Source organism: Salvelinus namaycush, chromosome 14 (assembly GCF_016432855.1).
Source record: "Salvelinus namaycush isolate Seneca chromosome 14, SaNama_1.0, whole genome shotgun sequence".
Taxonomy (NCBI): Eukaryota; Metazoa; Chordata; class Actinopteri; order Salmoniformes; family Salmonidae; genus Salvelinus; species Salvelinus namaycush.
The window spans coordinates 9,227,825-9,245,648 of NC_052320.1; the positions used below are offsets into that span (position 1 = coordinate 9,227,825).

The following is a 17,824-nucleotide window of genomic DNA, read 5'->3' on the forward strand; positions in this document are numbered from 1 at the left end:
GGGGACGGTAGTTAAAAAATGAACCCCAAAAGGTTCTTCAAAAGGTTCTTTGAGGATCCATTAAAAGGGTTATTTGAAGAACTTATAGAGGTTCCCCACAGTTTAACTTTGAAGAACGCCTAAAGGATAGTCCAGGAACCTTTTATTTTTAGAGTGTAAAGCAGCGATTTGTTGGGGAGAAAAACATCAAGGAAAGTTTTGCTAGCTAGCTCATTTTAGTTAGCTAACATTAGCTCTCTGGCTAATCCTCCATGGACATGGTAAGTTTACCTGTTATAGCTAGCTAGCTAACGTTTTGACATTTTGATACTGTATCTGTTTAGTTAATGACAGAAATGTGTTTGTGTTCTCTCTCTCTCGGTCTCTCTCTGTCTCTCTCTCTGTCGCTGTGTGAGAGAGAGACAGGGAGAGATGATGATCACAATAGCTTTAGATAGCTAGCATGACAACGTTGACATGACAATGTTGTGTGTGTTGTGCGTGTGTGACGGAGAAAGATAATGATCACAATAACTTATAGAAAAGATTCTCATCATGTCAACATTGTCATGCTAGCTTTGTGAGTGTGTGTGTGTGTGTAGTTGATTAATACAAATATAGGAAACATTGATTGTGTGAGACATTGTTAGCTAGCCTAATTCTTGAAACGTGTACGCCCCAATATGAATGTGAAGTTCTTCTTGATTCATCAAGGATCCTTGAATTTTTGTGTGTTTTGTATTTGACAATATTATACATTATGTATATCACTGCTCCCCCCAACACTCATTCTGAAGTTACACTTCTCAACAGCCTTTTAAAATTATTATTATATATTTTTTTGTTGCAGGAATCTTCAAGCTTGGATGGAGGAGAGAACAAAGCGAAGTAATACAGTATTTATCCAGCCTGCTGACGAAGAAATGTAAATAGCCGATGTTTTGCTGTCCCTCTCTCTCTAAATATCTCACAGTTTGTCTGCCTGACTGACATATTGCTGAGGGGAACCATAGTCAATGTACTTGCTAGGCTAAGTCTAACTTAGTGAAGACCTTAGGTAATGGTTAATCATGATGCGTCTCTGTCTTTACAGTTCCTGAAACGTCAATGATCTGATGCATGGCCTCTACATCCACTCAGTAACCAGTGATCTATTCTGCTACATCCCAGGGAATGGAGAGAGCAGAACCACCCCTCCTCAAATACATAGTCATTGACAGTAAGTTCTGTGTGCGAAATGTTACTTTTTTCTCTTTGATACTCTGATCTTCAATGTGTATTGATTCCTACTAACCGGCTTGGTAAGAGCTTGGTTTGTACTAGCTATGCTGATGATCATTAATGTTTTTTTTTCTCTGCATCAGGTCTCACTGAGACTGGATTCCACATGAGATCCTATTCAGCTGACCATGCTTGCCTGATCTTAGTGCAAGTAGATCCAATTGAAATAGCACCGCTTCTAATAATATATTTTAACTCAGATGCGCAGTTGCAAAGAAGAGATTTGCCAATTACACCCCCCCCCTAACAAAAAAAAATCACCTTTCTGCACTAAATGTAATTTTTATTCAGACATTTGGAACAACACAAATAAATAATCATAACATTTAAAACTATAAATATAAAAGTATATACAAAAATAACTCATAAATATCAAAAGAAGTAACAAAGACAAATAGAAACAAATTTGTGGGGATTTGACACTCGAGCATCAATACATTACCCATCCCCCAACACTGTCAACCAATTCAACTTGGTGGTGTGCAGACTGGTTTTATATTATTTTTAACGATTTCGCACAAACCAGAAAAAAATTCAACAATATGTCTGTGAAACTATATATTCACAGTATTATGAATGAATTGTGGTTTATTTGGTAGTATTTGGTAGTGTGACTGATTTTACTAATTGCATTAGTACTGTACAAAGGTGCGCTATTTGATAGATTCCCCCACTCCCCCTACCTCGGGCTTCCAGTGGGGAGACCCCCGCCCCCCTCCCCATCTCGTACTTCTGAGTGGGAGACCTTCCCAGGCAGTAGCCTGCCTAGCTCACAAACTAGAATCAGGGCGCCCACTCCGACAAGGTTAATTGACCCACAGTCCCACACGGTGACATGATATCATTGACGTGATATGCAAATAAGCGATAGAAAACCAAATGCGCAAATGTCACCAGTATGATGCTGCCCTGGGCGGCTGCCCATATCGCCTATACCTAAATCATCCACTGGTTGCAGGAATGATATAACAGACACACATAACTTTGGAAAATACACATACTTACATTTTTGCATCCCCCAATTGAGGAAAGCTTGGCAATCTCTGTACAGGACAATGTCCTTCGGAATATGGAACGGTGTGTTTAGAAAAAGTATTAGGTATTAGGTAAAGAAAGACTTTACCATTTAGAGATCAGTAAAAAAATATATTATCCAACTACTGTCTACTTTTGATATCCTCTTTCTTAAAATCTTTTAGATTTATGACCAATGAATTAATGTCCTAATATGAAGGGACAGATGAACAAATATGCCTTTGCTACCACTCGTGTGTGCTCCATTGTAATTGTTAAGTAAATGTGAGCAGTTGAGACATTTGACATAGACGAGAATTTTTTTGTAGATTATTGACTGTTAAAGATATTTTACTGTTGTCTTATCCTGCATGCCCACATTGTGCCAATTGTTAATTTATTTTCTTCTCTTTTTATGCTTACAGTAAGTGTCATGAAACAGCATCAATCTAACAGTTTAACTTTAGTCCGTCCCTCGCCCCGACCCGGGCGCGAACCAGGGACCCTCTGCACACATCAACAACAGTCACCCTTGAAGCATCGTTACCCATAGCTCCACAAAAGCCGCGGCCCTTGCAGAGCAAGGGTAACCACTACTTCAAGGTCTCAAAGCCAGTGATGTCACCGATTGAAACGCTATTAGCGCGCACCACTGCTAACTAGCTAGCCATTTCACATCGGTTACATAAGGCACTACATCGGTTACATAAGGCACTGCATCTCAGTGCTGAGGCGACACTACAGCCTCGGGGTCTAAGGCACTGCATCTCAGTGCTGAGGGGACACTACAGCCTCGGGTCTAAGGCATTGCATATCAGTCCTGAGGTGACACTACAGCCTCGGGGTCTAAGGCACTGTATCTCAGTGCTGAGGGGACACTACAGCCTCGGGTCTAAGGCACTGCATATCAGTCCTGAGGCGACACTACAGCCTCGGGTTTATCCCAGGCTGTATCACAGCCGGCCGTGACCGGGAGAATCACAGGGTCCAGCGTCGTCCGGCGTCCAGCGTCGTCCGGGTTAAGGGAGGGTTTGAGCCGGCCGGGATTTCCTTGTGTCATTGTGCTCCAGCGACTCTTTGTGGCGGCCGGGCACCTGCTAACTGACTTCGTCGTCAGTTGGACGGTGTTTCCTCTGACACATTGGTGCGGTTGGCTTCCGGGTTAAGCGAGCAGTGTGTCAAGAAGCAGTGCGGCTTGGCAGGGTCTTGTTTCAGAGGACGCATGGCTCTCGACCTGAGAGAAGATTGTAACTACCAATTGGATGTCACTAAATTGGGGAGAAAACTGGGGATTAAAAAAAAGATGGAATGCGCTGATTCTCTACACTGCAGATCTGACCTATCACACCACTCTTCAAGAGGACCACTACGTTCCAGATCTGACCCATCACACCACTCTTCAAGAGGACCACTACGCTCCAGATCTGACCCATCACACCACTCTTCAAGAGGACGACTACGTTCCAGATCTGACCCATCACACCACTCTTCAAGAGGACCACTACGTTCCAGATCTGACCCATCACACCACTCTTCAAGAGGACGACTACGTTCCAGATCTGACCCATCACACCACTCTTCAAGAGGACGACTACGTTCCAGATCTGACCCATCACACCACTCTTCAAGAGGACCACTACGCTCCAGATCTGACCCATCACACCACTCTTCAAGAGGACCACTACGCTCCAGATCTGACCCATCACACCACTCTTCAAGAGGACCACTACGTTCCAGATCTGACCCATCACACCACTCTTCAAGAGGACCACTACGCTCCAGATCTGACCCATCACACCACTCTTCAAGAGGACGACTACGTTCCAGATCTGACCCATCACACCACTCTTCAAGAGGACCACTACGTTCCAGATCTGACCCATCACACCACTCTTCAAGAGGACCACTACGCTCCAGATCTGACCCATCACACCACTCTTCAAGAGGACGACTACGTTCCAGATCTGACCCATCACACCACTCTTCAAGAGGACCACTACGCTCCAGATCTGACCCATCACACCACTCTTCAAGAGGACGACTACGTTCCAGATCTGACCCATCACACCACTCTTCAAGAGGACCACTACGCTCCAGATCTGACCTATCACACCACTCTTCAAGAGGACCACTACGCTCCAGATCTGACCCATCACACCACTCTTCAAGAGGGCCACTACGCTCCAGATCACCTTCTGTGCTCAGAGGTCCTTGATGAGGATCTACCTCATCACACCAATCGTATTAATACAAATCTGGTCGTATGGTGGTCAGAAAAAGATGTCATATTCTGGTCAGTAAAAAGACGGGGGAAAAATCTGTACTTTTTCAACCAGTGTGTGACCAGAATATGACGTCATAAAAATAAGTCATACTAATGTCTTTTCCACCAGGTTTGGAACACTGGGCAGTGACTGCCAGCAGCGGCAGCTCCACCTCTGTGGGAGCACAAGCCGTGTGAACATTGCTTGGATTGTGTTGCCAGCTATTTGCTATGAGGGGAACTGCCCCAATGAAATCGCAGGACATTATAGCATAAATTACAACTGCACAAAGTAAATGCATCGTCCTGTGTCGCTCAAATGTGTGTCTGTTCAGTCAAAATTTCTGAGTCTGTTCTAGTCTCCTCCTCCCAATGAGTCTCTCGCACCAGACGACTTACAGTGCATTCGGAAAGTATTCAGACCCCTTCCCTTTTTCCACATTTTGTTACCTTACAGCCTTATTCTAAAATCATCAATCTACACACAATACCCCATAATGACAAAGGGAAAACAGGTTTTTTGAATATTTTGCACATAAAAAAAAAAAAAAAAAACAGATGCATTTTAATAATGTAGACAATGTTAGAGCAAAGTGTAGAATTTGCCAAACAAAATCTCATATAAAGCCGGTTCAACGCACAACCTACACCGGGATATGCGAACTGTGCATCCAACTGTGAAGCTAGCTATAGCGGAGCTTTGAGAAACTAGCGGGCCTGCTTGTGATAGTGGTGGAGCCAGCACCTCCACCCGTGGAGATGTATCCACTCAATCAAGTAGGCCTACTCCGCGACCCACAGCTACACAGTCTTCTATGGACCAGTTTATGCCAAAGTCTATGTCTGCAGCAAAACAAGGCCAAATTGATATTGCATTGGCTAAAATGATTGCCACTGATTTTCAGCCATTTTTGACCGTGGAGGACACAGGTTTTAAAAATGATAGCAATAGTCTAAATCCAATGTACACAATTGAAGCCCACTGTGGACAAAGTGAAAGCAGCTGTGGAATACTTCCACAGGAGCACAGTAGGTGCTGAAAAACTAAAGTCTACACAAAGCCAGATGGGGATGCCTGAGCTGAGGCCTAAACAAGACTGAACTACAAGGTGGAATTCAACATTTTATATGTTGAAGAGGTTTCTTGAGTCAAAGGATGCCATCATCTCTACCCTGGCCATTGTCAATGCACCTGTTAATGCTCTGACCCAAGAGGAATGGGAGGTGGTGGAGGAGGTGTGCAGAGTCCTGGAACCCTTTGAACAGGTCACTGTGGAGATCAGTGGAGAGAGGTACAGTAAGCAGTTATTACTACATCATTATTTAATCCAGTGTTATATATGTATATGAGCAGTAGATGAGAATGTAGTATCAGTAGACAAAACATGAACCTGAACTAATAAGTTACTGTTCTCTCTTTTCAGCTATGTGACAGCCTCAAAAATGATACTCCTGTGTAACCACAGGACATGTGACAGAGTTGATGGACACCCTATGTTCATCAATGGACAGAAATGGAATATAATCACGTGGTATCAGAAACCGCTGTGCTTGACCCCAGGTTTAAGAAGTTAGCCTTCAGTGATGCCAGAGCAATTGATGAGGCTCTTCAAAGAATAACCTCAGCAGCAAAGAGGGACAGCCCCGGCAGTCAGCTGGCTCAGGCAACAGGAAGATGAGGGATCAGATGGAGCAGAAGCACCAGCAATAGTGCCACAAACATCTGCTGTTTGGATGCTGTTTGACGAGAGAGCAACTGGGGATGCAGCATGAAGGAATCCCTCAGCAGATGCCATAATGGAGGTCCAATCCTATTTGGATGAGCCCCTGCAAAGATCTGCAGATCCTCTGAGCTGGTGGAAGAACAAGGCCTCGGTCTACCCACGACTTACTAAAGTCATGACAGGGAGACTCTGCATAGTGGCCACATCTGTTCCCTCAGAGGGTCTTCTCGAAAACGGGACAAATAATTACTGAGAGAAGAAAGCGCATCAGCCCCTCGAAAGTGAGGCAGCTTGCATTTCTGAATGCAAATCTCTCATAAAAGCAAAATATGGTCAGCATTGCTGTGTGCTGCTGGTTATAACATGGCAATAAAGAAGAGAAAGAGGGACCAGTTTAATGTTTTAAGTGGGATGCTGCAGTTTTGCACATTGTTATTTATTTTTCTTTGATATGTGCAATATTCTATTATGTTGTTCAGATTGTATTTGTTTTGAATTGTTACATTTATATGGACTTTGTTAATATACTTTATTTAATACACTATTATGCGTTTCAGATTGTATTCGTTTTGAACGGTTAGATTTATATGCACTTTGTTTATATACATTAAAAAGTTATACTTTAAATGCAAATGTTTAATAGCATTATTTTTCATAATAAACCAATGCATTTTTAAATACATTGTGGTTAAGGTAGTGTGATTTCATATAATAATTTAATTAGAATTGTTTTAACACCAATCTATATCAAACTATCGTAAACTGTTTGACTTAAAAAAAAATATAAAACCTTTTTTTTTAAAGAGCCGTTTGGGAGCCAAATGAGCCGGGTCTTTTTGGTGAGCTGAGCCGAACGAGCCGGAATGCCCATCACTAAACTGCAACCATCTCGCGCCCCGGGTATTCAGTCAAACAGCGGCCGCTGCTGCCACTGAGGCCAACAATTAATATTCATAGTTCAAATTTTCTGGGATTTAGTTACATGTGCATAAAATCTGTATATGTTGCAATGACACCATTTCGTTGGCCTACATATAAGCATATTTTAAAACAGCCACCACTGCAAAGTGGACTGGACGTTACGATGGGTGCATGCGTCAATTCACTCTGGAGTTCTAGAGAGCACTCAGAGTGTGCTCTGGGCGTTCGTAAATTAATCAATTATTCTGCGCTCTGCCCCACTCAGACGAGAGTGCTCTGAAATCGGAGTGAATTTACGAACGCGCCCATTGTGTATAACGAGTTGAGTTCACCAATCATGGTGCTCTGTGGTGTGGCGCTCACCAGTGTTGGTAGTGCGTCATCAAATGTAACAGTTTTTGACCGTTTGAATAAAGACTTCTCGTACCAGTTTGTCAATGTAGCTAGCTAGGTAGTTAGCGAACGCCTGGTCGAGCCATATAGCTAGCAACATCTGGCTAACCTACTTTGCTAACATGAACTCCTGTGCCAAATTGTTCATTTTGATAGCCATCGCAGGAGTTTGCGTTATCTTGTATTTGGCCACTTTGGAGGAACATGTTACAGCGGACCGTGAGTAGCTAGCACAGCGTTTAGTAAACAAACATTCCTTGGCTGATATACCTGTATTATACTCGGTGTATTATATACAGTTGAAGTCGGAAGTTTACATACACTTAGGTTGAAGTCATTAAAACTCGTTTTTCAACCACTCCACACATTTCTTGTTAACAAACTATCGTTTTGGCAAGTCGGTTAGGACATCTACTTTGTGCATGACACAAATACTTTTTCCAACAATTGTTTACAGACAGATTATTTCACAAATAATTCACTGTATCACAATTCCAGTAGGTCAAAAGTTGACTGCCTTTAAACAGCTTGGAAAATTCCAGAAAATGATGTCATGGCTTTAGAAGCTTCTGATAGGCTAATTGACATCATTTGAGTCAATTGGAGGTGTACCTGTGGATGTATTTCAAGGCCTACCTTCAAACTCAGTACCTCTTTGCTTTACTAGGATTACATTTCAGAAATTGTGAAAAACTGAGTTTAAATGTATTTGGCTAAGGTGTATGTAAACTTCCGACTTCAACTGTATACACCTGTATAATTTAATGCCTATACAAATGAAATCATGATTCAATACAATGTTTTAGCCTATTCAAAATATGCTGATGATATGGCTCTAGTTGGCCTTCAGCTTGAGGGCACGATGCACATATTGACCTAAATCACGTAGATGACAAGGTGCCCTTCAGTCTTGTTAATGCTGATGATGAATGTCTTTGCCCATTGATGTATTTTAAATGAGGATCTCTTCATGATGATCATGGTTTTAGACCAATGATGCAACACATAGGAACTTAGAACTGCAGTAGTACAATAACACTTTTGCACTTTGATCTGGAGAATGATGTGCTCATCATGGCGTATTAATCCTGGTTTTTGTGTGGTGAAGCCAAAGACAAATTTCCACAATACGTGGAAATTTTCTAAATCTATAAGGGACTCAGCTAAACTGCCGTAGCTATCTGTCTATCTAGCCTAATCCTAATTCTGCTCCATTGCTGGTATTTGTTTTTTTTGCCATAAACAGGAGTCTTAATAAAGAAATAACTTGATCATGGATTGTCAGTCAAGTTAGGCCTACTTCTGTGGTAACATTTCTCCATCAGCTTCATGTACCAAGTATTCATGTCTTCAAATGGTGTGGCTGGCAATTAGGCTGAAGCACAAACTCAGGATTGTGGTTCTTGTCTTTGTATTTAGTGAATTGTGGAAAGAGACCAGAGAGACCATCAACGATGTTGCCATTTGACTATGATGATTATGGTGGTGGTCAGTTCGTTGGTGGCACTCCAATTGACCCTAGTATTTGGCCGTGGCAAGTCTCCATCATGCACCGTCCAACCGCAGCAGATCCTTTTCAGCATCACTGTGGAGGAGCCATCATCAGCCAGGACTGGATACTGACAGCTGCCGTATGTGTTCATGCACCACAGCATCGGTATATACCACAGCATATATATTAAGTCTACCGTTTAGCTACTTTACCAGTTGTCTTTTTCCAAAACTTTTCTTTGCCCTTTTTGTTGCAGCCTTTCAAGCAACCTGATAGTCAAAGCTGGGACCACGGATGCAAACCACAATGACGCGAACACACAGGAATTACAAATTGAGAGGATAGTCCCGCACAAACTCTTTAATCCTATCACACTGCGATACAACATTGCACTTCTGAAGTTGAAACCCCCCCTTGTATTCAACACCTTTGTGGATGAAATTTGCATCCCAGATAATTCCAATGTTGAAGAACATCAGTATGGTATCTGCCACATTACAGGCTATGCAGGGCCCAATGGTAAGTCTGACAATGCAAACTGTGTAATTTTGTTGTAAAAGTAGAGCTGGCCATATAGCCTACTGTAGGGGGCTTGAAATGATGGTCATGGGAAGAGCAGGTGTCCTTAATGTTTTGTATACTCAGTGTATTAAAAACAAAAATATTATAGTGTATAAGCCTTTAACACAAATTACGGTTAACCTATTTGCTCTTTGACAGCAAACACCAGCATTTTACAAGAAGCAGAAGTGAAGAAAATTGGCAATCCCAGGTGTAACATGCCTAACTGGTGGAACTACAAAGTGGCTGGGGACATGTTTTGTATGTCTCATCCCAGTGGCATGGGTGGTCCTGATGGTTGTGAGGTAAACAGAGGCTGATACAACCTGTTACATACCAGACAAGAGATGTGTCCCAAATGGCACCCCTTTTGACCAGAGCCCTGGGGTGTGCACCCCTTTTGACCAGAGCCCTAGGGTGTCATTTGGGACACAGACATGTCCTACATTTTGTTTAATCTCTGACATTTTAGATAACATGTTAGTTAGACAAAAATATAAAAGCAAAATATAAAGTGTTCTTTTATTTCAGCTCTTGAAACATCTCAGAAATGTCCCATATGCACAAAGATCTCAAATGTTGTGCACACATTTGTTTACATCCCTGTTAGTGAGCATTTCTTTAGCCAAGATAAATCGATCCACCTGACAGGTGTGGTATATCAAGAAGCTGATAACACAACATGATCATTATACAGGTGCACATTGTGCTGGGGACAACAAAAGGCAACTCTAAAATGTTCAGTTGTCACACAACGCAATGCTACAGATGTCTCAAGTTGAGGGACTGTGCTATTGGCATGCTGATGGCAAGAATGTCCACCAGAGCTGTTGCCAGATAATTGCATTTTTATTTCTCTACCATAAGCTGCCTCCGTCGTTTTAAAGAATTAGGCAGTACATCCAAATGGCCTCACAACCGCAGACCACATGTATGGCGGTTTGCTGATGTCAACGTTGTGAACAAAGTGCCCCATGGGGGCAGTGGGGTTATGGTATGGGCAGGCATAAGCTATGGACAACAAACAAAATGGCATTTTATTGATGGCAAATTGAATGCACAGGGATACCGTGACGAGATCCTGAGGTCCATTGTCGTGCCATTCATCCTCTGCCCTTGCCTCATGTTTTCAGCATGATAATGCACAGCCCCATGCCACAAGGATCTGTACACAATTCCTGGAAGCTGAAAAATGTCCCAGTTCTTCCATAGCCTGCATAATCACCAGACATGTCACCCATTGAGCATGTTTGGGATGCTCTGGATCGATGTGTACAACAGTGTGTTCCAGTTCCTGCCAATATTCAGCAACTTTGCATAACCATTGAAGAGTAGGAGGACAACATTCCACAGCAGGCCACAATCAACAGCCTGATCAACTATGCAAAGGGGATGTCACGCTGCATCAGGCAAATGGTGGTCACACCAGATACTGACTGGATTTCTGATCCACGCCCCTACCTTATTTTTAAAGGTACAGTATCTGTGACCAACAGATGCATATCAGTATTCCCAGTCATGTGAAATCTATAGATTAGGGCCTCATTTATTTCAATTGACTGATTTCCTTATATGAACTGTAACTCAGTAAAATCTTTGAAATTGTTGCATTTAAATTTTTGTTAATTTATGTTGTAAAAATCCATGTTATGATAATTAATATTCTTCTAAGAAAATCACCTCCTGAAAGAACATGAATCCCAAGTCACAAAGTAGTTATGTTAATTTTAAATGTTTGCTTATCGCTTGTTTTTCCTCAGATGAATCTTGGGGGCCCTGTGAGCTGCTTCATGCCTGCAAACAACCGCTACTACATCTATGGGGTGCGGGTGTATACCAAGGACTGTGGTGTGCCTCGGCGGCCCAACATTTACCTCAAAGTGAGCAAGCATTTCTACTGGATTCAAAGAGAAGTTGGGGACAGCACCCCCCCTATCCTTGCACCAATTCACAGTCGCTCTTTGGCCATGTGTGTGCTTTTTGCTTTCCAGTTTAGCTAAAATGGTGATTTGACAGTTTCCACACCAGTTACATTTGTGACATTCTATTTATTAATTTAATTTGAGAGCAGTCTAAATATTTTTAACTAAACATATGATAATATAAATAAAAGTATGGAGCAAAGGATGTTGAGCTCTGTTAAGCTTTGATATCTCAGAGGACACAAATGAAGGTGACACCCTCCCACACACTTACCAAAAGTCATGCAGAGTAAGGTGATGTACCTCAAGGCATGACTGACTGACTCAGCCCCCCATGGGTAGGACGCCCCTGGTGGCAGGGAGCAGCGCCATAGACACCAGGCTTGGAGAGGTGGGGGGGATGAATAGTAGAGACAGTCAAATGTTTGCCATGCAACATCAGGGTAGATGCTACTGTACGTAGTGACTTTTTTGTTGATGCAGATTGTAGAACATTGGGTTGCCTTGTCTTTGATATCTCAGATGACACAAATTAAGTAGACTTTACCCCCCACATACACTCATACCAAAATGTAACTTGCCTGCAAATGTTGTGAAAAGCTGAAGTTAAGCCAAGAGATCTAGAAAACACTCGGACATTCAGCTGAGAAAGATGGCATTTTCCTCTGTAATAATGTGGTAATGCACAATATTTTCATCATCTCTTTTCATTAGTCTCCGCCACAGCATCTCTTTTCAACACTTTTAGGCATTCAGCGACTGAGCAGCCCAACCACAAATTACAGAAGTGGGTGGGCTGTTGATGTTCAAAATGAAGTGACTGTCAGGTTGTAACACCAAATCAGACATCAAGTGGGAGAGGCTGTAGCGGTAACCAGCGGCTGTGAAAAGAGACTAGTGGCTTTACAGATCACAGAGCAGAGACATGCTGACAAAAGCAGATTTTTATTGTTTCATTTTGCTAAACCAAATAGAAACCAAATGATCCCCATTGACAACATGACCGAACGTTGGTCAAATAGGACACGTTTGCCTCAGTTGGAACTCATTGCATCACTGACTATATTGAAAAGATCTTTTACAGCATTTATGCATAGTGAATAGCCTTGAGGTATATATATTTTGGGCCCTTGAGGTTTACAAATAACATTAATCATCCGAAATATATTGTTTTATCACTACACAAGTACAGTACATTGTGCTTACAATAGACTAAAAGCTTAACATCCTTTATTGTTTTCAGTTTTACTGCAATTGGCACAGTGTTTATTACAAAATATATGGAAATATTGGCAATCCTGATCGTTTATCCTAGCCTGGTCCCATACCTGTTTGTGCTTTTGCCAATTGGAGCTGGCACAATAGTACAAAGAGGCTGGAACTCAAGCTAGGTTTGTCCATGGATAGATTCTTGAAAAAGTTTCCCCTTATTTCCAGTTTTGGATAGCACCAATGTGTCTAATGAATATATGGCAGGACAACATGTTGTCACACCCATAGAATTAGATTGAGTAGAACGGGCTTGGAACCGCTCACACCATGGCGATTTGAGTGGTAAATTCCTTCTAGTTCTATGGTCACACCAGTATAAGATGATGATTTAAACATGCAAAGGTGGAATGATACAGTAGCAGCTTGGCAAGAAAGCCAAATACCACAGAATAGTCCAAAACATTTTTTATGAATCATTAAATTTAACTTTACTCTAAAGATGGACTTAAGTTACAATGTTTGTCATTCAAGTAGTTTTAACAACTTCCTAAATCAAACAAGGCTTTTGTTTTGCCACAGAGTTGTGCTGTTAAATGTAGGATAGTTGAAATCTTGCATGAAAAACATTACAATCATTTAAATAATGAATTTCTCATTTGGATGGATGGAATAAAAATTGTTTGATGCTAGGCTGAATCCTTGGGATGTCCTGCTAGAGTCAACCCCAAAAAATTACATTACAGTGAATGACATAAAATAGGCCAATCAACAAAAAAGAAACTGGCATTTGAGCAAAAATATTGTTCAATATTTTGATGTTCATTTAATTAAAAAGGGAAATTAAACTTTTTTCCACAAGGAAAGGCAAACGATGTCACCATTTAAACCATACGATCACACACCAGTAATAATGATATGGAAAAGTGCAAATTGTTACCACCTGCCAAACCATATGATACACTTCCTTTAATTTTGCAATGTGTTACTTAGCCTACGTTTAAGTCTGTGATGTAGAAATTTGCTGTCAAGTATGAAAGATCAGTCAAGTTTTATGAACAAAGAATAAGTTCATAATTGCAATGTACACAGTAACACCAGTTATACAATTTTTGACCTCTAAAATATACCCTATACGGTCAACATCTTACCCTTCACAATCCCTTTTCTAGTCATAATACAATCAGAATAATTCAATTAAAACCTTTGACAAATAAAATCAGTAAAAGTATTACAAGTTCCACAGGTTTTATAAGGCAAGAATTTGTCCTCATCTTATACCCACTGCCAACTGGGTTTGGTAATTCACCAAGTCCTTGATTTATGAAGATGTCACGTTTCATGATGGCACAAAACAAAAGGGAAAGGGGGATACCTAGTCAGTTGTACAACTGAATGCATTCAACTGAAATGTGTCTTCCACATTTAAAGGCACAGCAGTCTTCTGACATCCCAGATGTAGCCTCATGTGAAGTTAGTCAGAGTTATAGATGCCCCTTGGTGACTCAATGGGCACTCCAGAATCAACAAACAAGCCTAGCAATTGACTAGCCACGGACACCAAGGCTTTGCCATCTGAAAGCCTGTGACAGAGGCCAGCAGCTGACTGACTGATACTTATTCAAGCTAAGATAGTGATTCAGCAGAGGAGCCTCCATGATATCAAGTCAGCCAGCAAGTTAATCAGAAGTCAAGTTTATTGTTCCATATTACCAGTATTTTGTGCTTGCTAGATATTTAAATAATGACGATAAATACAGTTGTGTAAAGATAAATATCTACAGCAGTTTAGTCGTATGTCTGTACATACATATAACCCTGACCCCATAAAACAGCATTACAGTTAAACAGGAGTCAATTTTATTTACATGATCGATGAGAACTCTCATGGAACGATTCCTGCTCATACATCAAGACCTTAAAATATTGTCCCCCAAAAATAAACACTGTCTGTTTTGTTGTGCGAGTTTGCTGCTGGTATGTTTATGTTGCACATCTTTTTCATTCCATACCAATGACAAGTGTGTTTTAAAAGTGAATTCTTCTAGCACGACTAAAAGCTTTTAACATAGCAGTAAAGTGTAAAAAAACAAACCTAGATCTATGGGACAGACACGTAAGATGACCGATCAATTCCAGCTCTGCAGTAAGTAGAGCTACAGGCGTTAGTCTGGCTCAGTGGGCTGTACTTACTGCAGGTATTGTATTGTTTGTGATATTGTTTAGTTCTTATGCATTTCTTGATGAAAAATGGAAGTGAGTAGAGGAGATCAGAGTCTCCCATCAACAATCCAGGGGACATATAGGCTGCGTCTCAAATAGCACCCTATTCCCTATTTAGTGGACTACTTTTGACCAAGACCCATAGGGTAGTACACTATATAGGTTGCCATTTGGGACGTACAATACGCATGGTCCCAGGTCTTTTCAACTCCTTTGGTCATTGTCTCATGAGGAGTTGACAAGACGGCATAAACAGATCTGGGACTTGGCTAGGTGAGACAGGAGAGATTATGGAAGGACAAGGAAAGGTTAAAGTGCATGGGGGAAGCTTCCAGCTCGTCACGTTGACTCCACAGTCCTATCCTGACCAACATGACGGACTGTGGACCACTCAGGAGAGAGGAGAGAGCAGGGTACAGGCTGAACCAGGGAATGGATTGAGATGAGAAACACACCTCTGTATTTTCTTCTATAAAACAAGATTCACAATAATAATGTCTGGGGATAAAATCATGGTTAGGAGCAGTTGGGGAGAGACAGTGGATGAGGGTATTGGCAAACATCTACTTGATAGGTGGACCCAAGTGTCAATCAAAGAGGAGAAACCAATCATCTTCCTACTCTGTCAGTGGGAGGCAGGGAGTGGTTGGATAAGCACCAGTAAGAAGCAGCAAAACCCCATGCAGACAGACGTGCTCTAACTTCACTCCCGCCCACAGCCTTAATAAACAGTCTCTGTTTCATAGAGAGTAGACTCTGGCCGAGAGAGAAAGAACACTGGGGCAGGAATTACTGTAACAGGATGGTTAATCCAAGTCCAAGCCCATCCACCAATGCTACTCCTGCCCTGTCCTGCCACTCTGTCCCACTGCCAGATGAGTGAGTGTGAGGTCCATTCTTGGGAGAAGCAGTCCACCCCCAGCCCCCTCTCTGTGTCTAGCGCCTCCCTCTCAGAGCCTCTATACTCTAGCCTCCACCCCAGTGGACCCCCATAGCCAGCCTCCACTCCAGTGGACCCCCATAGCCAGCCTCCATCCCAGTGGACCCCCATAGCCAGCTTCCATCGCAGTGGACCCCCATAGCCAGCCTCCATCCCAGTGGACCCCCATAGCCAGCCTCCACTCCAGTGTGAATGGGGCCTGGGCCCTCCTCACATCTCACATGTTATAGGCCACGTAGATGGGGTCCAGCTGGTCGGCCAGGAACGAGTCCCGGAGGTGCATCCTCTGCTTCTCTCCCCGGGAGTTGATGGGGATGACCCCCGGGTCAACGACGACCACTACGCCCACAATCAGGTGGTGCTCCTCCAGAACCACGTTGGTCACCAGAGGCACCAAGTCCAGGGCTTCCTGCTCCGACCCGGCCAGCTCTGCCACTACCACCAGGAGGTTGGTCCACGTGAACACAGCACTGTGGAGAGAGAGAGAGAGAGACAGTCATTCATCAAGTTAACATTCAGCGGTCTACGTGAACACAGCACTGTGGAGAGAGAGAGAGAGAGACAGCCACCCATCAAGTTAACATTCAGGGGTCCACAGCAGACAGAGAGAATGACCGGCACCAACAGTCAGTCACTCATCAAGTTCAACACTGGTTCCAATGGTTCAGTGGGTTAGAGCACGGTGCTGGTGTACCCTTCCCATTCTTTCTCAACACCAAGGAAACCAAACATGTGGGTTTATACTAGATACAGTATATGTCAATGTCAAACACAGTTCTGGTACAGACCACAAAACAGTCACATCAGGTTACAATACACCTAGTGAAGCATGTATGTACTGTGTGTGTCTGAGCAGACAACAGTATCTCACCTCTCAGCGATGCTGCGGTGTGCCCGGGACACAGAGGTCTCGATGTCGATGGGGTGGTAGCGAAGCCCCCTGAGCTCCAACGTCTCATCCAGCTGGCCCACCACAAACAGAGCGTCATGACGATCTGAAGGGAAGGCAGGCAGATGGATCAGGAGTGAAAATAGATTTGTCATCAACACAGACCGCTTAGAAACCCAACATCCAATGGTGCTGCTTTTATCTCAATATCAAATCCTTTCTGGGTAACAATTAAGTACCTTCATGTGATTGCTTTCAATTAAAATGATTAAACAAAAATAGCTTCATAGTAAAGAGCAATTTTGCTAGGACTGTCTGGGAGTTGTCTGAGTGGGGAGGGGAAAACTGAAAACTAACTGTTATTGGCAGACAGGATTGGAACTCTTTCTTATTGGTCTATTAACCAATTTACCGCCTAGTGATGTCACCAGGCAGGCCAAAGCTCCACCCCACCAAACCAGGCAATATTTTCAAACAGCTCTTACACTAAAAGGGTATTATCATAATTATCACAGTATTATTTCAACCTCATCCACTGCACCTATCTGGTGTATGTGACAATAAAATACATTTACAAAAAACACAGAAAAATAAACATTTTGACTGCACTGGGTCTTTAAAAAAATCAGGTTGGTTTTAAAGCAAATCAAAATGTATTTGTCACATGCGCCAAATACAACAGGTGTAGACCTTACAGTGAAATGCTTACTTACAAGCCCTTAACCAACAATGCAGTTAAGAAAATACCACAAAAAACTAATAATTAAAGAGCAGCAGTAAAATAACAATAGCGAGGCTATATACAGGGGGTACCGGTGTCGAGGTAATATGTAAATGTAGGTAGAGTTATTAAAATGACTATGCATAGATAATAACAGAGTAGCAGCAGCGTATAAGGGGGGCAATGCAAATAGTCTGGGTAGCCATTTGATTAGAATTTCATCAGTCTTATGGCTTGGGGGTAGATGCCTCTTGGACCTAGACTTGGCACTCTGGTAATGCTTGCCGTGCGG

The 17,824-nt window shown here is 42.4% G+C and overlaps 2 protein-coding genes across 2 annotated transcripts in view; one reads left to right on the forward strand and one right to left on the reverse strand.

The window, feature by feature from the left end:
• The first annotated feature begins 9,000 nt into the window (after positions 1-9,000).
• Positions 9,001-11,677, forward strand: LOC120058817 (elastase-1). Its single transcript, XM_039007548.1, has 4 exons — positions 9,001-9,232; positions 9,324-9,586; positions 9,788-9,933; positions 11,389-11,677. Exons 1-4 carry the CDS (start codon positions 9,030-9,032, stop codon positions 11,626-11,628), a joined length of 852 nt encoding a protein of 283 aa, XP_038863476.1. The 5' UTR covers positions 9,001-9,029; the 3' UTR covers positions 11,629-11,677.
• An 802-nt stretch (positions 11,678-12,479) lies between these two features.
• Positions 12,480-17,824, reverse strand: part of LOC120059099 (disco-interacting protein 2 homolog B-A-like) — a 114,358-nt gene continuing 109,013 nt past the window's right edge. The window contains exons 36-37 of the mRNA XM_039007903.1: positions 16,794-16,917; positions 12,480-16,392 (exon numbers count right to left, since the gene is read on the reverse strand). Coding sequence (XP_038863831.1) covers positions 16,140-16,392; positions 16,794-16,917 — 377 coding nt within the window. The 3' untranslated portion in view covers positions 12,480-16,139. The remainder of the gene's footprint in view (positions 16,393-16,793; positions 16,918-17,824) is intronic.

What these genes read in the sequence shown, in the direction of transcription:
- LOC120058817 (XM_039007548.1), top strand. Translation starts at nt 9,030, where the DNA reads ATGTTGCCATTTGACTATGATGATTATGGTGGTGGTCAGTTCGTTGGT. An exon ending in AGGCTATGCAGGGCCCAATG is followed by an intron (nt 9,587 to 9,787) that starts GTAAGTCTGACA and finishes GCTCTTTGACAG; the next exon opens with CAAACACCAGCATTTTACAA. An exon ending in GTGGTCCTGATGGTTGTGAG is followed by an intron (nt 9,934 to 11,388) that starts GTAAACAGAGGC and finishes GTTTTTCCTCAG; the next exon opens with ATGAATCTTGGGGGCCCTGT.